Below are 26369 nucleotides of genomic sequence, written 5' to 3'. Positions count from 1 at the left end.
TATCCTAGCGAGCTCCAGATGGAGGTCACCTTGTGAAATTGGAAGACGGACCTTTACCCTTGGCATGATTTTCCACCTGTGCGGTGCTGAGAGAGTCTTACATATAACCACATGGCTTAACTACGGGATATAGTTCTTGGCCTCTTGTCACCAAGCTTCCGTCGTTTCCTAGTATATCGTGGAGTCATTTTGCTTCGTCTGCCTTTGCTATATGCATTGAGTTTATATACATCTCATTCTTTTCTGTTCAAACAATAATAGTGTGTCATACCCCAATTGGGTGTATACAGCAACCATGAAGCTCCAACCCCTTCTTTTCGTTGCATTTGGTTTGACAGCTGCTGCTGCCACCATCTCTGTTGAGCAACATGCAGCCGCAGTTGCAAACCACAAGACAACAACCACCACAGCTATGACCAAGATAACCAAGGCAAAGACAACTACCACAACTACAAGCACAAGCACCAAGACCAAAACCACAACCACAACCACAACCACCAAGGTTAGCAAGCCAACAGGAGCACCCTGTGCCGGCAACAAAGCCAGCAACAGATCCAAATGGTGCAAGCATGACATCAGCACCGACTACACCGAGGTCGTGCCAGATACAGGCGTAACCCGTGAGTACTGGCTGACACTGGACGATCTGACCGCCGCGCCAGATGGCTTCAGCCGTCCAGTAATGGCCATCAACGGGTCAATTCCAGGCCCGACAATCATCGCAGATTGGGGCGATTGGGTCGTCGTGCATGTCACTAATAACTTGCACACATCCATGAATGGAACCAGTATTCACTGGCATGGTATTCGTCAGAACTATACCAATGGTCAGGACGGTGTTGTGTCTATTACCCAGTGTCCCACTGCTCCTGGTGATACTATGACCTATAAATGGCAGGCTGTGCAGTATGGCTCTTCTTGGTATCATTCTCATATTGGTCTTCAGGCTTGGGAGGGTGTCTTTGGTGGTATTGTGATCAATGGGCCTGCTACGGCTAATTATGATGTGGATATGGGCAATTTGTTCTTGACGGATTGGTCTCATCGCACTGTTGATGAGCTTTACTCGTATGCTCAGGCTGTTGGTCCGCCAATTTTGGATACTGGCCTGCTTAACGGGACTAATGTCTATGGCAATGGTTCCACTGCAACTGGTGAGCGCTTTACAATGAGAGTTGAGAGGGGCTCTTCGTACAGACTCAGAATTGTCAATTCTGCTGTTGACACGCACTGGAAATTTATGGTTGACAATCATACTTTGACTGTCATTTCGGCCGACTTTGTGCCTATCAACCCATTCACCACCAACTACATCGACATCGGAATGGGTAAGTCTCTTCTGCCTCACCGGCATTTCTACTTGACAATTTACTAAGCCCCTCCAGGCCAACGTTACGACGTAATTGTAACAGCAAACCAACGCAAAGTCGCCGAATCATTCTGGATGCGCGCAATCCCCCAAGAAGCATGCTCAGAAAATGCCAACCCAGACAACATCAGAGGAATTATGCACTACAACAAAAAAGCCAAAGAACCAACAACAAACGCCTGGAACTTCGACGACGGCTGCTTGGACGAGTCCGCCGCCAACCTAGTCCCCTATGTGTCCAAGACCGTTTCAGCTGCAGACTGGAGCAACATGACAGATGTCACGGTAGGCCGTAACTCGGCGAACCTCTTCCGCTGGTACCTCAACAGCACGACGATGCAAGTCTTTTGGGAAGACCCAACCCTGCTGCAGGTTTTCAATAACCAGACTGACTACAGTGAGTCGAGTGGGTTGATCACCCTGCCTGTTGCCCATGAATGGGTATATCTCATGATCAATACTTCGATTCCCGTTACGCATCCGATACATTTGCATGGGCATGATTTCTTTGTTTTGGCGCAGGGTTCCAATCCGTGGGATGGGAGTGTGAATACTAACAATCCCCCACGGAGAGATACGGCTTTGCTGTTTGGTAATGGCTATTTGCTTATTGGGTTTGAGACGGATAATCCTGGGGCTTGGTTGATGCATTGTCATAATGGGTGGCATACTGATGAGGGCTTTGCGTTGCAGTTCCTGGAAAGGGAGGAGGAGATTGAACCTTTGATTGGTTTTGATGCCTTGCGGGAACATTGTGCGGCGTGGAAGACTTATGATGCCACTTACAATATTGATCAGGAGGATTCGGGAATTTAATGGAGCAGGGCTTTCATGTCTTGCATTTTGTTGGTGATGAGTTTTCTGCCGAATGCGTTGATTCTTATATTCTCACAAATGATAGTAGAGAATAGTGTAAAATCTAAGCTGGTAATCTCTTAGTTCTATCGAGTCTATTGAGACAGTTCTGCTTGTTAAAAGGTGAAAACATGGTTCATGGGACAATATCTTCTAGTTCCAACATTACCTGTCTCTTCAAGAGTATTTCTAGGGGATAGTAGCCCGTAGGTGCATTTATTGTTTCGGTATGTACTGATAGGTACCACCAACACACCTATATTCTATTGACCAAGGCCAACAAGCGATAATCATAATCCATCAAAACCCCATCCAGTGGCATAACAAACGTTCAAAAAAAAAAAATACTCCATCCCAATAGGGAGTCATTTATCGCAAGAGATTTCAGGGGTGGAACCAAAAAAAAACATTACACCCGCTTAAAGCAGGGTCTTCATGTCTTCCATGTTACGAATACCAGCCAGGTTGCCGGCCTTGACGCGCTTGAGGGTCAAAGCGGCAATCAGGGCGGCACCGACACCGGAACCATCCTCGGCGGCCAGGATGTCGACCTTGTCCTTCTCGTTAGGAGCCCAGTTGAGGATCTCGCGCAGAGCCTGGGCACCGCGGGCCTTGAAATGGGGGTACTTGGTGAAGACGGAGCCGTCGGCACCGACGTGGCAGGAGTCGATGTTCTTCTTGGTGCAGATGGCAGCGACACCGCAAGCGGACAGGCGGGCAGCACGGGTACCGATCAGCTCAGCGAGACGGCGGAGCATCTCCAGCTCGGGGACGGTGGGGCGGATGTTGAGGGTGCGCTCGAAGAGGTCCAGGGTCTCGGACAAGTTCTCATAAGGGTCCTCCTCGATGGCGGCGAGGAAGGAGGCGTCCAAGAGGTAGGGCTTGCGCAACTTGGAGACATCCTGGTTGTTAAAGATGAGGCCGGGGTGGCTGTCGAGGAGGTCGACCAGGGAAAGACGGAAGATCTCACCGAGGTAGAGACCGGCGGTCATCTTCTCGAAGGCTTGCTGGCCGGGACGGGGAGAGTCGCGGTCGATGATCTCATCGTACTTAGTCAGAGGGAGGACGACGTGCTCGTTGTCGAAGGCGCCGTACTCGCAGTTGATAGCTATGGGCATGTCGGCGGGGAGGTTCATGTGGGCGAGCTTGGGCACGGAGCCAACGTTCTCCATGTAGGCGGCGTTGACTCCGGTACCGAAGATGCAACCAATCTTCATGTCGGTATCAGTGTAGGCAGAGGCAATGAGAGTACCGGTGGTGTCGTTGATGAGGGCAGCAACTTTAATGGGGAGACCCTGTAAGCGGTTAGCTCTATCTATGCACCATGATGAGAGATGGGATACATACGCGCTTCTTGAGGATGGCCTCGAGAGGAGGAACAACATCCTGACCCTCAACGCCATCAATGTCGAAGCCCTTGGTCCAGCGCTGCAGGATACCGTGGTCGACGTACTCCTGGGTGGCAGGGTAGGAGAAGGTGAAACCGAGAGGTAGCTTGGCGAGCTCCTGACCACCGTGGTGGGTCTCGATGAACTGTTGCAAGCAGTCGGCGATGTATTCCCACAACTCCTCAGCGGTACCGGTACGGAGCTCCTCGGGCATCTTGTACTTGGATTGTGTGATATCGAAGGCGCCCTTCTCCTTGGTTAGGGTAATCTCGCAAACACGGAGGTTGGTGCCGCCCATGTCGAGGGCGAGGTAGGTGCCTTGCTCTTCGCCGTCGGGGAAGCCCATAACCCAGGTGACATTCATGGGCTAACTAGTTAGTCTGAATTCATGATTTCGGGGGGGGGGGTATCGTCTCACAATGTTGCCGCCCTCAACGGTCAGACCTGCGATTGTTAGCTATGACGTTGGCCGGGAGCTGCGGATCAGCTCACCCTTCTCGAGCTCCTTGACGAAGTGGTTCACAACCTCCTTCAGCTTGGCAGTATCGACAGTAAAGGCCTTCTCGAAGTCCTTGATGGGCCCCAGAAGGTTCTGGGGCAGCTCCTGCATGGACCCTGTACCACATAATTAGTACACGATAGGCACAGGGATGGAGAGAGCCTCACCCTTGCGGGAGGGTGGCTGTTTAGGTCCGAGTCCAACCATGGTGAATTGTATAGAAATCTTAGAAGATGAGAGGAAGTAAGAAGGAAGAAGAAAAGAGTCCTGAGGGGTGATGACGGACGTGGGGCAAGGTGAGCCTTGCTTGATTTGGCTGCGGTGGGCGAAACAAAGTCAATTCACCGTTTCACTTGCAATTGGGGTATTCTCGGGTTATTTATACGAGCTGAGTCGACGGAAAATGGACTATGTATCTTTCTGGCTGAATTACAATGACAAATTTCCCCAAGCCAGCCAAAATTGGCAATATTGGCGTATTGACCTGTCTATGACTTCAAATGATCGCCAAACAGGATATGTCTTGGCGTGGCTTGCATAACCCACTTTATAGTCACCAGTCAACAGACAACAGTTGTAGTATTGATAGTAGTGGTGGTATTGGTGATATTGGAATACTCTATTCAAACTCCGTCCTCATCAATCATCAAATCGTAAGTCTCAAGCCAAATGGGGAAATACATGTGCGAGGCCCGACTGGCGGTGTGCGTCGTGTGATTCCAGCCTCTCACGGACTTTGCTCTGATATGCATCAGTCAACCCCAGAGTTCGGTCAACTTCTTCTGTCAGCCGATCCACTTCGTCCTGCAGGCGCTCGTCCCGCGTCTGGGGAATAGTCTGCTCTTCCTCGACTTCGAGCTTGGTCCCCTCCCACAGAGTCTCCAACTCTTCTTCCCACCCCAGGGCTTTGGCAAGCTTGCGAACGCCAGTATCACAGTCACCGAGGAGTAATACATCATCCTTTCGTGAGCCGAGGCCGCCCACCTGCTCCATATTGATCAGCACGCGAGGTGTGTTATCCGTGCACAGTCCGGGGAGACTGGCAAATGGGTGAACAGACAAGCTGGTTCCCATGACAATGCAAAGATCGGCTTCCTTAACCTTATCGGCATGATCAAAGAAAGCCCGGGGTAGAGCTTCGCCGAAGAACACGATGTCGGGTTTGACAAGGCCGTTGCAGGAAGCGCAGTGTGCGACCTCTTGCTTGGAGACTTTCTCGTGCATATCAGCGTCGGGGTATGGCTCCTTGCAGTCAATGCAGCGCTGTGACGCGAAACTGCCGTGGGCCTCGATGATCACATCGCCTGGAACACCAGCCTGGCGTTCAAGGCAGTCAATGTTCTGGCTAAAATGCTTCAATAAGATGCCCTTGTCGTAGAGCAGCTTAATAAAAGAGTGAGCGATGGTTGGGCGAAAGCGACCAGGGTACAGCTCCTGCGCCAAGGCGTAGAATGGCTTGGGGTTTTCCCTGAAAAAGCTGATGTCAAAGACATCCTCGGGCTCTGGTAGGTCCAGGAAAGCCAGGTTGGCATAGATTCCAGTATCCGGAGAGCGGAAATCCGGGATGCCTGCTGAGGTACTGATGCCCGCTCCAACCTGTGCATTGTTAGCTTTGCAGTGGCATCAGATATTCAGCACTTGCCATCACCACAACACGCTTCACATCGTGCTCCTTGACGTATTTGACCACAGCCTCAACTGTGCGCGCCTCTAGAACAGAGGGGGAAGTCGAAGCATCCATGGTCGACTCTTCGTTGCCCATCGCAAAGCACCGGGGTTAGCGGTTTCTGCGGCGTCCAATGATGATAGGATGAAGGACAGATATGTCTCGGTCTCTGCCTCCGAGAAATGGGGATGTTCAAAAGACAAGAGCTTCACAAAAAAAAAAAAAAAAAAGTGAAACTGATAGAGCGTGGGGGGAAACGAAATGAAGTCGTGTTGATTCGCCGAATTAGAAAACAAAGAGAAATAGGCAAACTAAAGAGACAAAGACAAAGAAACAAAAGAAACAGAGAGCGGAAAGAGATCAAGTCAAGAACGTTCTCATCTCTCTTCTTTGTCACACTTGATATTCCGCTCACCGCCCGCGGAGCCCCTACGTCTGGCGTATTTGGCATCAACAAGCTACCCTTGGGTATGCCCAGCATGGCTGCTACCAACGGGCATCGCCCGCCATTGAGTCCTGTCTCATCGACAGACGCCTCAACTGCCCCCGACATCTTCAACGCCAGCTCCGTCGCCGAAATCAAAGCCACATTGTCCCACCTCCACACCCAGGAAGCCTCCGTGACAGCCCGCCTCGATGCCCTGGTCACATCGCAGAAAGATCTCTCCCGGGAATTGGGCCGGCTGGATCTAATGCGCGCCAATATCGGTACACATGCCAGTACTACCCGGTCCATTAGCCATGGGATGCTCTCCGAAGCCGCTGGTACCGCCGACCGCATCTCCAGCGCTGTCCGCCGATTGGATCTTGAACAAGCTCGGGTTAAGGCTACACTGGAGGTTGTTGAGCAGGTTGCCGAGCTCAAGGCTTGTGCGTTGGGTGTGGCTGGGTCTATGGGTGCGCCTCAGGACTGGGAGAAAGCTGCCAGTTATCTACACCGCGCTGCGCAGATTCCAGCTGAGGTCGTCAATGGTGCTTTTGCTGCGGAGATGGTTCCTACAGCCGAGGTGCCTGACCCACCGAGTGTCACGCTGGATAATGCTGCCGAGTCGCTGTGTGGGCTGTTCCTGCGTGAGTTTGAGAAGGCTGTCAAGGAGAATGACAGTGCCAAGATTACTCGTTTCTTTAAGCTGTTCCCTCTTATTGGCCGTTCGGAGGTTGGACTTGATGTCTATGGTCGCTATGTTTGCCAGGGTGTGGCGGCCAAGGCTCGGGCCAATCTCAATGGAGCTACTGGAGGTGTTCAGACTAAGGATGGATTCTTCTATGCCAATGCTTTCTCTCGGCTGTTTGAGCATATCGCTCAGATTGTTGAGGGTCACGGTGGACTCGTCGAGCATCACTACGGTCCACACAAGATGGGACGGGTCATTGAACGGCTGCAGATCGAGGCTGATGTTCAAGGTGGTATCATCCTTGACACTTGGGGCGATGAACGCCATATCGACCGCAAGCTGATGGACATCAAATCCTACGCTTTCACTTTCTTGGTTCAGAGCTTCCTGCCCGCACAGCGTCCTGGCCCCCCCTCACCCAAGCTCACCGGCCCAGGCGACTGCTGCAGAAGAAGAGGGAGTAGACATGAAAGAGATCGACGGGGTTTTGAACGAAATGGGGATCATGCTGAGCCGGTGGTCACTCTACTGTCGGTTCCTGGCTGATAAGTGCAATGTACGTGCTGTTACCTTTGGATATAAAATCATCACTGACAGTTTTAGACTACGGATATGGAGGATGAAAATGACGAAAACAGATTCACTCTGCCTGACTTCTTGCGAGAATCACCTCTGGCGCACAAGGTCAACGACCGCCTGGTGGCTCCCTTCAACGCAATGACAACCTTCTTCTTCCGCCGGTCTGTGGAGAAGGCCTTCCAGCTGGACGAGTCCCCTTCAGGCCTTACCTTGAATCCCCAGCGTCCCCTCAAGGCAGATCCGCCACACATCACCTCGGCTGTCGACGACATCATGTACATTGTCAACAAGGTCATCCAGCAATCCATCTCCACCTCGCAAGAAGCAGTCGTGACAAACGTCATCCCAACTCTATCACGCGTCCTCGGCTCCGACTTCATTGGCATGACCCAGCGTAAAATGCGCGACGAATGCTATCCTCGTGCCCCAGCCCACGGTGGCAGTCCCCCGGAACAAATCATCATCTCGTTCCTCGTCCAAATCAACAACCTCGACCTGGGAGTGGACTACATCCGCCGCATTGTGCAAAACAACACGGGCTCAAAACAACTCCCAGTCTACACCGAACTCGACACAATCGACAGGTCCACCCTCGCAACCGACCACCTCCTGTCGATCTTCCCGGCTCGCTCGTCTGCCACCCGCGTCGCCGGAACCCTCCACTCCCTCGCACAGTCCTTCGAAAGCAAAGTCACAGACCTCCTCAATGACGGCATCCAAGTAATCTTCAACAATGTCATCAAACCTCGTCTCCGCCCAATTCTGGCAGATGCGTTCCGCGACATTGAATACCACCCAACCCCAGACAACGATCCTTCATCCCATACCCACATGGACGATGGTTCTTCCTCGAAGGAAATAGTCAAGCCCCGCTTCACAGCTTCCTGGTCTGACCTGCTGGTCCCACTAGCCCGTATCCTGACCCCCACGGCCTTTGACCGCGTACTAGTAGTTACCATCGCATATCTAGCCCGCCTCCTCGAGAAGAGGTTATACTCTTACCATTCGAGGATCAATCCCCTGGGCGCGGCAAGACTTGAGCGTGATATCGCCGGTCTGGTTAGTGCTGCTGTTGATGTGGGATATGTTGCCGGTGCGCCGGGACGGTATCGCCATCGTGAGGTCTTTGCTCGTTGTGTGCAAATGACCCTTGTTATGAGTATGGATGAGGATGAGTGGGATGAGGTTCTGCGAGGTGGCGAGGCTGCCGAGGTGGTTGACAAGCTTGGGGCTGAAGAGAGAGTGAGAGTGAGAGGGATGGTAAGGAGGTGATTTAGTCCTTGGAGTGAGAGAGTCATATGGTTCTATGCGTTGTATTGCTATTGTTTATTGTCTCATCACGTATCAAAATTAGACGCAATTGCCGACTGCATAGTGAACCGTGATCAGTTGAAGAGAGACTGGGTCTCACTGGAGATGGACAATTAGCTCCCGCGATTAATGTACTACGTAGCGCCTCTGTGCTCGCCGGTTCGTATGCGCAGCGCGGCGGTGCTTAGGGCTATTCACCAGTCTTCGATTGAAGCTTCTGTGGGCCCGATGCTGGCACAGCATTGCCTCGATCGGCGACACAGCCGCAGATCCCTTGAGCGCCAGATGATACCCTTTTAGGGAAAGTTGCAGCAAGAGTCGAGGTGCCTTTCCGACACACGGCTAAGCCCCCTGGCAGTCCGCAGCAACAGGGGCTCTGAGCTAACTACATTCAAGTAGCGTATGCAAGACGTGAGTGGTCGCTTTCCCGCCTCTGGCGCCACTGAACCCTATCAATGGTCACCGCGACATGGCGCAGCAGCTCACTCAACGCAGCACGAAACATGCCATCATCTTGAGCGTCGCAAAAATACACACATACATGCATATATCTGTGGACATATATCAGTGCAGGGAAATTCGCACATTCAAGTGGCACTTCCTCCAAAGTCGCACTGGCTCTTTTACCAGGCTTTTATTCCGCGACACACCTCAATATTCAACCATCCAAACTCCAAACGTCAAGAACCAAACACAATGGATATATTGACATGTTCACGAAAGGCAAGGGCGAGCCCTTCCAAGGCAACCGGTGACTGGACGTCCCAGTCTCCCCCGAGTACCAGGAGGTTGTTGCATCCGACTACGCGAGCAGCCAATCCTCCTTCCCCGACGGCTTTCTCGCCACCAGCGAGCTTCAGGTAGAAGCCATTGGATACAGCACCAACCAGGCCCTCAGCGGCAGTAAAACGCTGGAGAACATTTCCGTCTACGGCGTGGAATCCGGAGCCCCCATGCAGGAAAAGTACACCTCTATCCGCCTCAAGCGCAGTTCCAACTCGTGCGCGTTGGTGCGCCCATCCGATCCACGTCAGAATGCTCTCGTTTCAACCGTTTATCGTTGGGGCCCGGGAAGACACCCCAGAATGCGCATCCTACCCCGCGACGCCAGCGTTTCGGTTGAGCAGGCCATAGACGACGATACGTTGAGGGGAGAATTGGTCGACGTCAAAAGCCGGTCAATGATTAGCCGTGCGCAGGTGTTCGACACGTCGCTTGGCAAATTCGAGTGGCGCTACGGTAGTCGGGAAGAAAGAAAAGCATGGAACGCAGATTCGCTTCTTATTCTGGAGCGCATGGATCGCAGCGTACTACCGGACGGCACCAAGACCAAGAGCGGCGCCAGAATCGCTCAGCTGATTCGAAACGACCAATTCCGCACCCCCGGCTCGGTCAGGTACTCCGGCGGTAATGGCGGTCGCTTGGTGATGGATCTGCGCATGTGGGAGGATGAGAAGCATGCCGGCGCTGAGGGTGTAGAGGCTTTCTGTGTGGCGAGTTGTATCTTGATGCTGAAGAGAGAGGCGGATCGTTTCATCGACAATAACATCGCCGCCGTGGCATAAACGTGACGGGCCTTTCTGCGAGGCTCATGTGGCTTGGAATCGAAGCGGTGCAATGATTTGCTTTCTGTACAATAGATAGGCTTGATACGAATATTAATTTACTGCTGCTCCAATTATCAATGATTGCACAACTGTGCCAAAAGAACGTCTGTAATTAGTGATGGATGCCCTTTGGCTTAGCCGCCGGGCGTTAGTAAATTGTGTGTGTAGACGTATTCATCGTAGAATGTGAGCTCGGCTGTGTGCCATGCATCCGTGCCATGTATTCTTCTTCACAATGATATCTACAACACTCTTTCCATTGATATGTGAGAGCAAAACTTGTACACGTAAAGTTGTAACTTGGAATTTACAGAAGAGAAGAAGTGTAGTGTAAATGATAAATAATATCGTAAGCTCACGCTTACAAAAAGTCGCAGTTTATGTACAGATCCAACCTAGTTTAATATCCCAAAGCCCAACGATAAAACGCCAGGCCCATTAAACCAAAAATCAAAAGCCAAAAATCGAGTTGCTTTTCCCAAGGAAGCAGGTGTATTCGCGGATGGGAGTATGGTATGTTGTAGTAGTGCATGTTGTAGGGATAAGATGGTAGTGTGAGGTAGGAACGGATGAAAAGAGGTGAGGCCCGAGGTAAAGAGATGGTAAGATGTAGTGTCGAGGGATAAAACCAGAATAATTGAGATGAAAAAAGCCCCAGGCTTTTAATCGCAGAAAGAAACACGCTCAAGGGATATCGAATAAAGAGGCGAACAAAACAAAAGTTGCTGAATGGTGGCGAATTGGAAAGCCAAGACGGAATGCGATGAAGAGATTAGTTCTCAGTCTTCTCATCAACAGGCCTCAACACCGGCACTTCGCCAGTTGGGTTCGTGTCAGGAGGATGCTGCTCAGCGACTTGGCGAGGAGCGGGCGCAATCTTGACTTCATGCATGGCCATGTCACCCTCACTGCCGCCGTGGCTGCTGTGAGAGATCTCACCGTTAGGCGAGTGTCCATTGAGCATCATCTCGCGCGGGGGGCTACCGAGCATCATCTCACTGTGCTCGCCAATACCGTAGCGCTGGGCGGCGGGGATCTGGTGGCCGTCTTCGAGCTGGTCGTGGTTCTGAGGGGTCCAGGCGAGGTAGTCGCGACGGACCTCGACGTAGTCGTAGGCGAACTCGCCCAGCTGGTCGTCGTCCATACCGAGGAGTTCGGCTTCCTCGCTGGCGCGCAGGTTGAGACCGGGGATGGCGTTGATGCCATAGGCGATGATGGCGGACATGACAAAGGCATAGGAGGCGGTTGCGACGATGTAGGCAATCTGGATGTAGAGCTGCTTGTAGTTGTGGATGACCCAACCGCCGACACCGGTGCCGGTGTTGACGCCGTCCAGGCCGACGATGGCGTCGTCACCGAAAAGGGCGTTGAAAATTAGTCCGACGATACCAGCGATACCGTGCTCAGCCAACACATCCATAGAGTCGTCGATGCGGATCCAGAACTTGATCTTAGTGGAGTAATTGCAAACAATGCCGGTGACAACCCCGAGAATCACACTAGCCCACGGGGAGATGAATCCAGAGGCAGGAGTGGCTGCGACCAATCCAGAGATGGTTCCGGAACACCAGCCGACCATCGACCACTTGCGAGCCAGACGCCAATCGAGCAGAACCCAGGTGATGGCTGCAAAGGCGGCAGTCAGGTTGGTGTTCCAGGAAGCCATGGTAGCACGCAGGTTAGCACCGAAGGAAGAACCACCGTTGAATCCGAGCCAGCCGAACCAGAGGAAAACGGTACCGAGAAGAATGAGCGAGACGTTGTGAGGGCGGAAGTTGAGCATCATGCGTTCCTGTCGGCGACCGAGAACCATCGAATAGGCCAGAGCTGTGAAACCGGATCCAATTTCGACGGGACCACCACCGGCGTAGTCCATGACACCGTACTTGTAAGCCCATCCGTTGACGTTCCAGGCCCAGCAGGCCAAGGGGCAGTAGACGATTGTAGCCCAGATGAAGGTGAAGACCATGGCGGGAAGAAGGCGACCGCGTTCGGCAACTGCTCCCATGACAATTGCAGCAGTCACGCCACAGAACTGCATCTGGTAGAAGGCGTATAGCAAGTTTGGCACCAAGGGCGAGCCCGGACTAGGATCAGCCAGAGTCTTCATCAACCCAAAGTTGCGTAGGTTGCCGATATATCCATTGGTAGCGGTCGGCGAGAAGGCGAGCGAGTAACCCCAGAAGTACCACTGAAAGGTCACGACAGAGAAAGAAGCCATACAGGCCCAGATCATACTGAGGGCGGACTTTCTGCGAGCCAAACCGGAGTACAAAAAGCCGAGACCGGGAATCATGACCATAACCATGGCCGAGGCCACGATGATGTAGGCCTGGTCACCAGATTGGAACCATTTGTTGACATTTTCAATTCCTGTGCAAAATATGTGGTTAGAAAGAGGCTGACTAGAATGACAGGAGTTGCATACGGGAATCGCCGCCCAGGTCGGTGTTAGTTGAGAGGTCGTAGTTTGCGGGAGCGCCAACCCAGTTGTAAGACGCGTAGTCGGGGGCGTATGGAGCTTTCCCGTTGAACGACATCGTGAGATCTGGTGTCTCACGAATTGGTGAGAAACGACCGAGTGTTAGGTGAGGAGGAGAGAAATAGTGGAAAGAAAAAGTTCGCCACGGATTATAAGGAAATCTGGAAGCGTGGAGAGACCGAAAGTTCAGTGATAAGTCGGATCGACAGTCCCCACCTTATCGAATTGGATGCAATCAAATGTAAGAGGGAAATCAGGGAAAAAAGAAAAGAAAAGATAGAGAGAATAGGCAGTAGATTTGTGAGGTACGTATAAACTATCAAGGTTGGCGCGGTTAAACAGGAGAAAGTCGGGAAAAGTGGTGTAGTCAGAGATTGTGACAATAGCAATGGGATAATCAGTCCACACGGCCAATCACCGCCTTGATGATCCCCTTTCCTTTCTCCCTTGTATAGGAATCCCTATAACATATGACTGTACCTGTACTGTTGGTAGCAACGTGCTCACCTCGGCTTCAATGGCCGTAAGCCTGAGTTATTGGAAATGTGGCGAGTCTTCGTATTGCGGTGGTAATTCCCGAGGCAGCTGGGTAGCCAAGCTGGCCGGCAGTTCTCGTATGATGCCTTGCCCAATTGATCACTCCGGTGACCTGCACTTCTCGGCAGTGACCTACACTCCGGGGAAGAGTTCCTGGGGCAGTGTCAGGGGAGTGGGTTCCCTTTCAAGACATATAGGGTCTACCTAGTATATATAGATTCAATATTGGATATTCCTATAGATAGCTTATCTTCCCAACTACATATGCAGGTACCCTTTCCCTATCCTCGAGTCCTGATGGCTACGGAGGAGCGACGGAGTATACAGGCACTTATCTCCCACTTCTGTCCCAACGCGGATATTCGACCTCGAATTTCTATCCGCCACCAGCAATTGGACCGCTGACGCTCGAATCTCTGGGCTCTCATTGGCTGCAGATAAAGCAGTTGTTGCCACTGGCACCATGTGGGTCCCGCTGGACGCCAAGCCTTTCCGCATGTGGACTAGTGTATAGATATCCAAGTGAGTCAACGATTGGCGACAGATAAGGTGTTTTGCCTCACTTCCCGAATATTCCCGATCCCGAGTGGTTGCCCGAACTCGGGGCACCGGTGCCGGAGTGTCTACCCTATCTATACTCTCTCTGCTCTGTGTTCTGTGCTTGTAGCAGACTGAGACTGTTTCAGACAGATATAATTATAGCTGTAGATTCCTCGTCATTGTTGACACTGTCCGGAATGATAGGAACATTCCGCTGGTTTTGACACAAATTACTCTGCAGTAGTGTCACTTCAACTGGCGCTAGGCTCAGTGATCCGCCCCCGCGGGACTGGGTCTTCAGCCTCTGGCCAGATCCAATCGATATTTTTGTTTATGCAGGTAAAAATAGCATTCGTTTTCTAATTTCTCCAGTGCATCTAGTTTTTCTAGTCTATGTGCTAGTTGTTTACCATGTGGACTCTGAATAACAATGGGGCACATGTACATTCAAGTCTCGATCCTAGGGGTTCGGGTGGCGCAACCGCATCTATGTGGTGTCTTTGGTTATATATATCCCCGGAACGAACCATGCTAACTTTGTCTAGCCTGGGTGGCAACTCGAATTTCGAGGCAAAACGAATAGACCTGAGCCATTAGACATGAAATTATGTTTCAATGATTGTAGATCATCTAATAAACCCTGTTCCAATGTTAAGCCAAGATGGCTGCTCGGTAAGAAGCAGGACTAGCTGACCTAGCTTGCTCCACTTTGTTCTTGCTCTTATAGCACTTATGGACCACTTAATTCAACAAGTAGGCCGGCTGGCCCAATGGCAAGGCGCTTGACTACGAATCAAGAGATTGCAGGTTCGACCCCTGCGTCGGTCAATTTTTTTTGTTTTTTATCACATCCTTATCCCTAATATAGCGATATAATGTTCTCCTCATTTTTTTGGTCGGGGTAAATCGGTCGAGGGCATTGTATAGTCGCACGATTCTTTGTCCAATTCCTTTGTTGAAGTTCAAAGATTACTTGTATGGTCCTGCCCACACCGAGAATTACTTCACTCCAGAGAAACACACCCGTCATACACCTGTACTACCCGAAAGTATGAATTGGATAGTCTGTGTAACGTGAACAGATATGACATGATTCGAAATAGGCAATGGGTACATCAAATGTCCCATCACTACCACCGCCGGAAATTGTTGAGACAAGAGAGCACAGAGGTTAAATTGCCGAAGTCCATCTGCCAATATCTCCGTCACCAGAGAATGAGACCACTGGGCCGAGTTTAGAACAGCTTCCATGGCATTTTGCGGCTGAAAAGATGTATAGCACCCATAAATAGGATCATGGTCATATATGAGAGGCGGATTCTAGACTGGTCTGAATGCGTGCCTCGCTGGATCAGGTACCATTGGATCACACATAGTTTAATGATGCCTGAAACACACTAACACTATCACTACATAGTCAAAGGACTGGTGGTTTTTTTTGGGCAAGTCATTAGGCAAATAGGGCTGTTTCCCTTGCCGAGCTCCCCAGAATGGCCCGCGTCGAATACCAGAAGATACACATCAAGCTTATTCCCTCGCGTCCAAGGTGACTGACTACAGTGTAAAAGAAATGCACGGAAGACTCTATTATGTATATAGGGATATCAATCGAATATGATAAACTACATATGCCAGCCTCAACAAGTCTATGTGACCGGAAACCAAACATCCAAACATACACACAACATTAAACATTGACACTATAACCAGAGCCCACACCACGGCGACGACGGATAGCATGCAGATACTTGCGACCCTCATCGACCCAGAACACAGAACTAGTAATGAAAACAAGCTTCACCAGCGAACCAAAGGCAAGAGGTTCCGTTTGGAAAATGCGCTGCAGGAATGGTAGGTAGATAACACAGGCCTGACCGGCTAGGGAGCCCAGAACGGCGTAGTTGAACATCTTGTTCCCGAAGAGCGGCATCTCGCCGCGGAGGATAGATTTGCCTTCGCTACGGCAGGTTAGGGCGTTGAACATGTCGAAGAGGACGAAGCAGGTGAATGTCATGGTGGTATCATGGGCTGTGACGATACGGGACCGCTTGTCGACTGGTGAGCCGTCGTCGATGTCGCCCATTTCGTGAATGTAGATTGATAGTGTTCCGATCATGATTACCATGGCCGAGGTGAGGACTCGTTGGATCAGAGGTCTTGTAAGGACGCGGGCTGTCTTGGGTCGGGGTGGGCGGTTCATGATTGTTGGGTCGACTGGCTCAACTCCTAGAGACTGGGCGGGTGGGCCATCCATCAGAATATTGATCCACAAGATCTGCATGGCATTCAGCGGGTTCTTGAACCCGAGAGCCGTGCTCAGCAGTACGAGACTGAGTGCAGCCACACTGGTGCTAAGCTGGAACGTAATGAAGTTTTGAATGTTATAGAAAATGCCCTTGCCCTGTTCAATCGCCCGAAGGATGGTCGAGAAATCATCGTCGGTGAGAATCATATCTGCGGCTTCCTTGGCAACATCGGTGCCAAGCTTGCCCATCGAGATACCAATATCGGCCTTCTTGAGAGCAGGTGCATCATTGACACCATCACCAGTCATGGCAACCACATCGCCGCGAGATTGAAGTGCATGCACAATCTTCATCTTGTGATCGGGGCTTGTACGGGCGAAGATGGAGACAGTTGAGATCGCCTGAGCAAGTTCGGCAGCAGTCATGCGGTCGAGTTCATCACCTCGGATGACAGAACGTGAGTTAGGAGACTTGTTGATTGGCATGCCCAACTTGGACGCAATCGCCACAGCGGTTGTCTCAGCATCACCAGTAATCATGATGACTCTAACACCGCCGGACATCAAACGTCGAATAGATTTGTGGACATCCTTGCGTGGGGGATCGTTCATACCGACTAGTCCAGCAAAAACCAAACTGTTGTATCGATCATCTTCGTCAACCGGGCTTGGCTTCGACGTAGGTGTGCCGGAGCGGCTGCCGAAGCTTCTGCTACCCCTGGAGGTGTCTCGTACAGCTCCACTGGCGAAAGCGAGGACTCTCAGACCCTCAGCTGCCATGCTATCTGCCGCGTCACGGATGATTCTGCGCCGGGGTTCATCCAGAATGACCTCACGGCCATCCTTCGTAAGATAAGTGTCCGATCGTGCCAGAACCTGTTCGAGGGCACCCTTAATATAGGCAACATGGGAGTTGCCATAGGATTCACCTGAACTACCAATCACCACACCCATCCATTTACGCTCAGAACTGAAAGGTGTTTCGTGAACGCGAGCACTGATACGATCACGCACATCATCCTCTCCTAAGTTGTCCAGTAGATCCAGGATAGCCACATCGGTAGGTTGACCCACCCATCTACTTTTAGCGGCAGCAGAGTCACTATCGACAGTAGACGAAAGCACTGCGGCAGAAGAGGCGGTGGCTGGAGAGTTGGCATGAATTCGCGACAACCGCGAGTTGTTGGCAATATTTCCAACACGAAGGATAGTTTGCGCTGCTGGACCAGGAGTCACCACCGAGGCTGCGTCTTTGTGCATGTCAAATGGTTCCGCGCAGTCGAAATGCCACATTTTGGTCACAGTCATGTGGTTGAGGGTGAGAGTTCCGGTCTTGTCAGAGCAGACAACATTGACAGAACCAAGGGTTTCAACACTAGGGAGCCTCCGCATGATAGCTCCTCTCTTAGCCATGCGCAGAACTCCAAGAGCCAGAGTAACAGTAACAATGATAGGCAATCCCTCAGGAATGGCAGCAACTGCCAGCGAAACGCCAATAGTGAACATCTCGAGCAGTTTGCGACCTTGCAAAAGACCAATTACCACAATCAATCCAATGACACCAAAGGAGATGTAGCTTAGTTCCTGACCCAAACGATCCATAGACAGTTGCAAAGGTGTTCGAGGACTTTCAATCTCCTGCAAGGAAATTGAAATACTGCCAAACTCTGTCTTCGCACCTGTCGAAATAACGATACCCTGACCGTAGCCCGAGCGAACCAATGTGCCCATGAATGCAATGTTATGCTGCTCATTCAAACGAATGTCAGCACCAACAGCCCCGGTAGCAGGTGCATCGTAGAACGGAGATCGAGGCGGATTTGGCGCATTCGCCGGGGCAAGTCCACTGGATGAGGTGCGCAGAGCTTCCGCATACTTCGACACAGGTTCGTTCTCACCAGTCAAGTTCGATTCGTCGATGCTCAAGTCTGTAGCGGCGGTGATTCGAATATCGGCGGGGATGCGGTCTCCAGTAGTAAAAAGGACAAGGTCTCCAGGCACTAGCTCGGTCGCAGGAACGGTCGAAGACGCCTTGATCGCGGCACCCGCCGAACCTGGACTCTTGCTTCGGATTTCCTGCAGTTCGTCCCCAGACTCTGGGGATGGTGAACCGCCATTTTCAGCTCCCGCGTATGTTGCAGTAGGCAGGTCGCGGATCAAATGAGCGAAATGGGGGACCAAGCGGCTCAATGCCTCCAAGGACTTCTCCGACCGGTACTCTTGAACAAAGCCAACTGTTACAACGATTGTCACCGCGAGTGTAATACTGATAGCATCATCGAGGTTTCCCATCAAGAATGATATCCCCGCAGAGGCGAGCAGGAGAAGAATGAGCGTCTCCTGGAACTGCTTGAGGAACCGCAGCCAGAGCGGTTCTGGCTCTTCATGGGGAAGCTCATTCGGTCCATCGCGTGCAAACCGGACTTCTGCCTCGGCGGGGGTCAGGCCGTGTAAAAGGGAGGTCCGTAGTCGCTCGGCGGTTTCATGAGGCTCGAGCCACGAATATGTTGAGGTGGAGGTCTGGGGATAGGGAACCATTTGTTAGTAATTGTATAACGACCACAAGCAATGTCAGATGTAAATGTCATGCAGAGAACGTTACTGCATACTTACCGATGACGGGGCATTTGGCCGGCCGCTCATAGGGTTGGTTGAGGGAGGTCGTAAGGAGTCGTTGGATGCATTATGCAAAGGTAATGAAGGTGTCGCTGACCTTGACATTTCTCATGCTTTGTAATATGAAAGAAAAGAGATAGTATAGCGCTTTAGGTATGTCGGAAATGGGTTCTCATCCCGTCTCGATGAGAATTGGTTCTGCGGTAGGCCACGTTAGATGCGATCTGGCAGCAGCTTGAAACGGGGCTAGACCGACAAGAGTGGAGGCGCAAGTGTAACGACAGGGGACTAGCAGTGTAGGGCAGGAAAAACCAGGGAACTGCCAGATGATCTGTTTGCTGAGAACCAAATCGCAAAACGACTACGTTCACAGCTCGAGTCCTCTCCAACAGGCTAAGGCCATGCTGATGCTTTACCCGTTGCGGCTTAGTTATACCGGATGAGCAGTTAATCCGGTGCCGTATGAAGACTAATGTGAGGCATGAATTCATGCCTGAGAAATACACTGGATAATATCACATGACCACATTCCAGCCCCCTCAATTCCTGAGTCAGCAGGAATCCGTTGACGCCTGATTCCCACGCGCTTCTCCCGTTCCTTTTGGTTTCTCTGCCAACTCACGTTATCCCTCGCGCGCCCCTCTTATACTTGACTTCGATGTCGTTTCACGCGATTCGGTGATTTACTACTCGTTTGATTGTATATCTATCCGCGTTATCTGAAACTGCGTGCGTGTCATCGCCGAGTCAATTGTTTTCCCGGTCCAGCGCGTCACCCTGTTACGCCTTATCCCCGCGCCGGGCGGGTTCTGCTTTTTTTTGGGCTTGGTGAACCACCTGTTGTCTCTGTATTGTATCCAGTGCGTCACAGACCATGTTCTATTCCGAGACCCTTCTGTCGAAAACCGGGCCACTGGCTCGCGTTTGGTTGTCGGCGAATATCGAACGCAAACTCTCCAAGTCGCACATCCTGCAGTCCGATATCGAGAGCAGTGTCAATGCCATTGTCGACCAGGGCCAGGCCCCCATGGCCTTGCGATTGAGTGGACAGTTGCTCTTGGGTGTTGTTCGCATCTACAGCCGCAAAGCTCGCTACCTCCTTGATGATTGCAATGAAGCTTTGATGAAAATTAAGATGGTGTGTTCCTCGACGCACTTCCACGAGTCATGCTAACCCATATCAGGCCTTCCGCCTCACGAACAACAATGACCTGACTTCCACTGTTGTCGCGCCGGGTGGCATCACCCTTCCTGATGTGCTTACTGAATCTGATCTCTTCACCAACCTCGATACGTCTCTGCTCTTCCCTCAAACCCTCGACCTGGAGCCCGCTGCCAAGCGCCCTGGCGCCATGGATTTTGGAGGTGACAACCTCCTCCCCGACAGCAGCTTCCGCCGATCTGTCTCTCAGGAACCCGCACGCCTCGAAGACCCTTCCCTGGTTGACCTTGACTTTGGTGAGGATGAATTGCCTCTTGGAAACGACCCGACTATGGAAGTTGGTCGAGACGCCCCGGCTCCTCGTCCTGTTGAGGAGGACCTGTTCAGCGACGCCGGCAAGTTCAATGACGGCGCCGATTTGGACCTCGACATTGGAGAGGATGATGGCATGGACAAGATGGATCTCGACGATGGCCACGACAATTTGAATGACCTGATCCCGGACGGTGGAATGGATCTTGCCGATGAAAACGACTTTGGCGGCGAAACCCCTCGCGCCACCGAAAGCCGATTTGAACGTGACTCGGAAAGCCCTCTTTCGGATGCCGGTTCTGACCAGATGAACCAGCTGGAGGAAGAGTTCAACCGTGAAGAGTCTGCCACTACTGAGGTCGTTACTAACGAGCACGCTCATCGTGCTAAGCGCCAGAAGTTTATGGAACTGGACAGCTCGGTTGCCATTTCTAGTAAAGACATCAGAGAGCAGCAGAATGATCGCTCTTCCATCATGAAGCCTGCCACTTTCTTGCCTCGTGACCCCGTTCTGCTCGCTCTTATGACCCGCCAGCAAAACGGCAACTTCGTGTCCAGTGTGTTTGGTGAGGACCGCGGGCGTGGATGGGCTCCTGAGCTGCGCGGATTGCTGTCTTTGGACTCGGTCAAGAAAGCTGGTGAGCTGAAGCGCAAGCGTGACAGCGGCATCTCTGACATGGAGGCCGCTGGCGCTGATGTTCCTGCCCTCGAACTTGGTGAGGATGAAGCTATTGTCCCCGTTGACGAGGGTATTGCTCTCGACACCACTCTCAATCAGCACTCCGAGATTCAATTCCCTGGTGATGACCAGCAGGAGCTCCACTTGAGCGAGGATGACAACATGGACCAGCTCGAAGAGTTGGACGATACCATCGCCCACCCTATTGACACCGAGCCTGTCTCCATGGGCACCAAGCACGCTGTCCACATCCTCCGTGAGAAGCTCGGCGATGCTGAGTCCTCGCAGAACAAGAGCGTCATGTTCCAGGACCTTCTACCTGAGCAGCGCTCCAGCAAGGCCGATGCCACCAAGATGTTCTTCGAGGTCTTAGTCCTGGCCACCAAGGATGCTGTCAAGGTTGACCAGGGCTCCAAGTCTATCGGTGGTCCCCTCGCCATTCGTGGCAAGCAGAACCTCTGGGGATCTTGGGCTGAGGAGAACGCCGCTGGTGCTATGAGCCAACTGAGCCAGGCTCTGTAAAGCAGTCCTTTGATCAAAGATTCTGGGATTTACCGGCGTATTTTCTTCTTGTACAGCTCACTTTGGCATGGCTCATGGGTTGGTTATTGGCTTTGGGATAGCATTGACTATCAGGTGTTTTGGTTCGGAGTGCTAGGAGAATGGGATTTTGGGTAGTTTTTGGGACAATTGTTCATTGAGCGATATGATTGCGTTTGAAATAGCTTAATTGAACATATCAATATCTCGTTGCAATATCGGTATACAGTACTTCGGAGTCCCAAAGTGGTAGTGGACCTGCACGTTATCGGAGAATTCACCGCCACGTGTGTCAGGCCTTGGCGCATTATTGATCTCAGTAAATGTATACATGGTCAGGAAGTAGTAAAGTGATCAATTGTGAAGAGTAAATTAAATCCCAATAAACCCCAAGATGTATAGGCGAAAGAATCGGAATGATATTCGGCTTCTCCGAAAACTCGGAATTGCCTCTCCGTAGTTTCACGGCTAGATTGCCGTGATTGATCAGCTCGGCCACTTACACCTCCGATTAGAAACACATTCATCCCCTGACATCTTAACCCCGAACAATGACTCAGGCGCATAGTCTTACCATTTAATCCATCAATCGATCATCAATCGATCATCAATCGAAGCACCAAAAATCCCAATTATCGCATATCGCAGATGATCTCATCCTAACAAACAAGGCCCGTTTGTCCGCCATGTCCCGGAGCACAGACCCGCCTCTGTCTTCAACGTCTGAAGAGAAAGAAATCAATATGGACTCGGAACGTGCATCTAGCGATAAAAGCGCTGAAATAGAGCGTGCCAGTTCGGATGATATGACTTTCGCTCCTATTACCGCGGCGGCAGATGAGAAACGCAGTGCGCCATTGCAGAAGCAGAAGTCTAATGCTTCGAAACCGCTGGAGCGTAGTTGGTCGCTTAATGATGGTGTTAGCATTGGTGGGAATGATGTTGAGGCTGATGAAGCTGCCAATGAGGACGACTCTTTTACAGTTGGATGGGATGCGGGTGATCCTTTGAATCCGCGGAATATGAGTACTGCACGGAGGTGGATGGTTACTATGATTGTTTCGATGGGATCGCTTTGTGTGTGAGTTTGGACTCCTATATTCAGTGTGTCTGCGCGGGTTGCTGATCTTGGTATAGGACTTGTACTTCGTCTATGTATACGACGACATATGCGCAGTTAATGGATGAGTTCGGGTGTTCGCAAGAGGTTGCGACTCTTGGCTTGTCGTTTTTCATTTGGGGTCTTGGTTCGTGTGCGAGGTTGGTTGTTGCTGAAGTATGAGCTGACCATTGCGATTTAGGAGTTGGTCCGCTGTTCTTGAGTCCCCTATCTGAGGTTTGTTAGAGAATATTTTCTTTGAGGGACTTGAGTAACTGATTCTGTTTAGTTCTATGGCCGACGAAACATCTATATCGTTTCATTTTCGCTATTCCTCATCTGGCTAATTCCATGTGCCGTGGCCAAGAACACTGCAACAATGCTTGTCTCTCGTTTCTTCAATGGATTGTCCGGTAGTGCATTCTTGAGTGTCGCTGGTGGCACTGTGGGCGATATGTTTGATCGCCATGAGCTTGCTTTCCCCATGATGCTTTATACAGCGAGTCCATTCATTGGACCCGAAGTCGGTCCTCTGTGAGTCAACCTCTGTTTGCCATAATATCAGCATAACTAACAGTATCCAGTGTTGGTGGTTTCATCAATGCTTTTACCACATGGTATGCCTTTAACCCAAATCTTGTCAAGGTTGCAGCTAACATGACTGACAGGCGTTGGACTTTCTATGTGCTCCTGATTTGGACTGGTGTCTTGCTAGTCTCAATGATCTTCCTTGTCCCGGAGACTTACCACCCAGTGTATGTCAAGCCCTAAATGGTTGAAACGAAATGCTGATAAGTTTAGACTTTTGAGGCGCAAGGCCCAAAGGCTCCGCAAGGAAACCGGAGATGACCGATGGAAAGCTCCGATCGAAAAGCTACAACGCAGCGTGGCGCAGACTGTCCTGCGATCTATGTATCGCCCAATTCTTTTATTGGCATTGGAGCCGATGTGTCTGTGCCTTTGTATTTTTTCGGCCATTCTGCTGGGTATTCTGTACCTCTTCTTTGGAGCATTCCAGCTAGTCTTTTCCAACGTCTATGGACTGGACATCTGGCAACGAGGCTTGTGTTTCCTTGGCCTGTTTGTTGGTATGGTATTTGCCATTCTGTCAGATCCAATCTGGCGCCGGAATTATATTCGCCTGGAGCGCAACCATGAGAAAGCCACAAACAAGACCGATGACTTCCAGCCGGAGTGGCGGCTCCCCCCAGGTAAGTTTCCCGCGGATGATCTGAAGAATAGTGGCTGATAGTGTGAAGCCATTCTGGGTGGACCCTTGGTCACAATAGGTCTATTCATCTTTGCTTGGACAATTTACCCTGACGTACATTGGATTGCACCCATCATTGGCAGTGGAGTTTTTGGAGCAGGGTCAGTCATTCTCACCTGACCTGTGTAATTCTAATCCTGTGATACTAACTCGTGTTACTAGAACCATCTTGGTTTACTCGGGGATCTTTACATTCCTGGTCGATGCATATCCAACCTTTGCCGCCAGTGCTCTGGCAGCGAACAGCTTCACTCGGTCGTCTTTTGGAGGTATCTTCCCTCTGTTTGGAATCCAAAGTAAGTTTGCCTGCAATGCCTCCATGCTGCGACTACTTGAGTATCCGTGCTCTGCATGCAGTTCCAGCTGCGGGTTGATGCATACGTTGAACAACCCACTTGTAGCGTTCAAGCATCGGAAAGCTCCAACTCCCAGTAAAGATAATAGCTAACGGCCATGCAGTGTATAACAATCTCGGATATCACTGGGCGACTTCCTTGCTAGCGTTTTTAACCCTTGTCATGACTCCATTCCCGTAAGTGTCAATTCGACTATGAACTACACCTTGATTGTCTGCGCTATGACCCATTTATTTACTTTCCCCCTGCATCATGGCCTCGAGTGAGGTTGCCCCAAGCATGGAAGTCTGATATTCCACCTGCATGGCAGGCAATCGAAAGGTAGAATGAGTTAACTAACATCCATGCTAGGTATCTCTTTTATAAATATGGCAGCCAGATCCGAAAGAAGAGCCGGTTCGCAACGTCGCAGGTGTGATATACATCTACAATAATAGCTAAAATAATCAAAATGGCGAAGATAGACGAGATTGATTCAGTACGCATCTCTCGATTCAGGTTAGTTGCTGGCTGAATCACCTTGACGAGGGCAGCCACAGGTTTATCCTCGGTGCCATTGGATCTCAACACTTTGCCAGTCTCGCCTGGATATGTGTCGTGGGCACTTCTCGCATCCCATGACTTCTGACCACTGGAGATAGAAGGGTCAGCAGCTAGACCGGAATACTAGGTAGAAGACCCAACGACATAGCTGCTGTACCGCCTGCAGTTGGAAAAGTAATGCAGACAATAAGAATGCATACGTATGCGAAGCAAGGATGTACTTTCTTATGGGTCCACTTCTATTTGTATACGCAGGTAGGGTTTACGGAAATAGACTACCACACTTTTGATATCCATCCCCAGACCCTGAACTAGAAATACTATATCAGGTCCATACCGCATTGCAACACTCAAGCTCAGCCCCAACTTCAATTCTCCGGCCACCCCAGTCGGGCCAGTTGCGAAGGATACGAGCATCATGTGGTCTTGGATTCTCTTCACAGGCAATCTTCCGCAACCAAACATCATTGTCTCTCTCCTTTCGGACATGATATACTGGTCCAAGCTGCGTTCTAGCCTCGGCAGCTCCCAGCCTCGGAACAAAACGGGACCGGAGGGGGATTCCGGGATGAAAAGTATGAGTTGAAAAGTCTGAAGTGGAGATACAATTCGGCATACCGTGAAGAATGCAAGTACTGTTTAAAGAAGTAGAAGTGTATCATGTCGTCGTCCGGCTATACAATCGTCCTCTGCACGTGCGTTATTGCCTCGCGGGGTTACAGTCTTCCGGCTGGTATTGCGATCTATGTATTGTAAATCGACCAATTAGAGACTGTTTGACGCGCCAGAATTACCCGTTTCCGGCAAAATAACGGTAACGGTATTACCATCGGGCTGACTGCCGGCTCTCGTCCAGTGGCCGAACTGCCAAACGTCAGCATGTGAGGAGATAGTCCATACATGGTCTACAGCATCTATTATATACAATTACAGTACATATTATATGTTTATGGACGTGTTAGAGTAGTCTACCTTGCGGGCTAGGTTGGGTAGCAACATAAATTACATATTAATTAGGTAAAAAGGTGGCTATTACGAAGTATATTCAGCCCTGGGGGGTTCGAAAGTGCGAAACGACACTAAATCACGAAAAATCACATTTAATTCCACCTTGTCGCTTTGACAATTGAACTGACCCCAGTCACGGGAACAGAGTCATCCGCTTCCCCCGCGCATACGTTGAACTGTCTTTCTTTTCTCCTCATTCTCTCGGTTCTGTGATCCGATTTAGAGATCCGTTTCAGATCGGTATACGTCTATACGGAGAGCTTGTCTCTGTATTGCCTCCCCCGCAGCTTCTCTCCACTCCAACCGTTGCGGCATTTTCTGTCAGCTTGCGCCAATTTCTCGCATTCCTTGAGAATCCTTCAATGTGTCAGATCGTCGTTCTTTCGCATTCCCTGTCGATTGTCCCCCGTTACATCCGTGACTCGACTCGCCGTTCTGCCGATTCCTCCCCCGATTCAACTGCCAGCGTCGCAGCCGCGCGATTATAGGAGTCGAGGACCGGACCGAGAGGAGACCTAAGTGGTTTCGCAGATTCAACAGGATCGATTTGCACCGTGCGATCGTGGTTCTTGCGTCTTACACTCGGGCAGG

General features: G+C 51.0%; 8 protein-coding genes across 8 annotated transcripts; 4 read left to right on the top strand and 4 right to left on the bottom strand.

Annotated features, from left to right (window-relative positions):
• Positions 1–295: 295 nt before the first annotated feature.
• N7508_007622 (uncharacterized protein) lies at positions 296–2185 on the top strand (the record flags this gene model as incomplete). Its single annotated transcript, XM_058465686.1, has 2 exons — positions 296–1328; positions 1386–2185. The coding sequence occupies 2 exons, from the start codon at positions 296–298 to the stop codon at positions 2183–2185; spliced, it is 1833 nt and encodes a 610-aa protein (XP_058317014.1).
• Positions 2186–2643: 458 nt separating this feature from the next.
• N7508_007621 (putative hexokinase Kxk) lies at positions 2644–4318 on the bottom strand (the record flags this gene model as incomplete). The annotated part of the gene is made up of 5 exons (XM_058465685.1): positions 2644–3519; positions 3572–3979; positions 4031–4056; positions 4105–4227; positions 4279–4318. The coding sequence occupies 5 exons, from the start codon at positions 4316–4318 to the stop codon at positions 2644–2646; spliced, it is 1473 nt and encodes a 490-aa protein (XP_058317013.1).
• A 453-nt stretch (positions 4319–4771) lies between these two features.
• N7508_007620 (SIR2 family NAD-dependent protein deacylase) lies at positions 4772–5873 on the bottom strand (the record flags this gene model as incomplete). Its single annotated transcript, XM_058465684.1, has 2 exons — positions 4772–5707; positions 5760–5873. The coding sequence occupies 2 exons, from the start codon at positions 5871–5873 to the stop codon at positions 4772–4774; spliced, it is 1050 nt and encodes a 349-aa protein (XP_058317012.1).
• Positions 5874–6256: 383 nt separating this feature from the next.
• Positions 6257–10347, top strand: N7508_007619 (Golgi transport complex subunit COG4; the record flags this gene model as incomplete). The annotated part of the gene is made up of 4 exons (XM_058465683.1): positions 6257–7267; positions 7329–7448; positions 7496–8713; positions 9568–10347. 4 exons carry the CDS (start codon positions 6257–6259, stop codon positions 10345–10347), a joined length of 3129 nt encoding a protein of 1042 aa, XP_058317011.1.
• Positions 10348–11161: 814 nt separating this feature from the next.
• On the bottom strand, positions 11162–12929 carry N7508_007618 (ammonium transporter; the record flags this gene model as incomplete). Its single annotated transcript, XM_058465682.1, has 2 exons — positions 11162–12762; positions 12818–12929. 2 exons carry the CDS (start codon positions 12927–12929, stop codon positions 11162–11164), a joined length of 1713 nt encoding a protein of 570 aa, XP_058317010.1.
• A 2706-nt stretch (positions 12930–15635) lies between these two features.
• On the bottom strand, positions 15636–18914 carry pmr1 (Ca(2+)/Mn(2+)-transporting P-type ATPase PMR1; the record flags this gene model as incomplete). Its single annotated transcript, XM_058465681.1, has 2 exons — positions 15636–18713; positions 18807–18914. 2 exons carry the CDS (start codon positions 18912–18914, stop codon positions 15636–15638), a joined length of 3186 nt encoding a protein of 1061 aa, XP_058317009.1.
• Positions 18915–19683: 769 nt separating this feature from the next.
• N7508_007616 (kleisin alpha) lies at positions 19684–21484 on the top strand (the record flags this gene model as incomplete). Its single annotated transcript, XM_058465680.1, has 2 exons — positions 19684–19947; positions 19994–21484. 2 exons carry the CDS (start codon positions 19684–19686, stop codon positions 21482–21484), a joined length of 1755 nt encoding a protein of 584 aa, XP_058317008.1.
• Positions 21485–22188: 704 nt separating this feature from the next.
• Positions 22189–24645, top strand: N7508_007615 (MFS transporter; the record flags this gene model as incomplete). The annotated part of the gene is made up of 11 exons (XM_058465679.1): positions 22189–22583; positions 22640–22749; positions 22804–22838; positions 22891–23135; positions 23186–23218; positions 23270–23356; positions 23403–23812; positions 23861–23972; positions 24034–24167; positions 24331–24403; positions 24579–24645. The coding sequence occupies 11 exons, from the start codon at positions 22189–22191 to the stop codon at positions 24643–24645; spliced, it is 1701 nt and encodes a 566-aa protein (XP_058317007.1).
• Positions 24646–26369: the final 1724 nt, after the last annotated feature.

The sequence above is a fragment of the Penicillium antarcticum genome, assembly GCF_028974205.1.
Source record: "Penicillium antarcticum strain IBT 31339 chromosome Unknown utg000008l_segment0_segment0, whole genome shotgun sequence".
NCBI classification, from domain to species: domain Eukaryota; kingdom Fungi; phylum Ascomycota; class Eurotiomycetes; order Eurotiales; family Aspergillaceae; genus Penicillium; species Penicillium antarcticum.
This window is presented reverse-complemented; position numbering and strand designations above follow the sequence as displayed.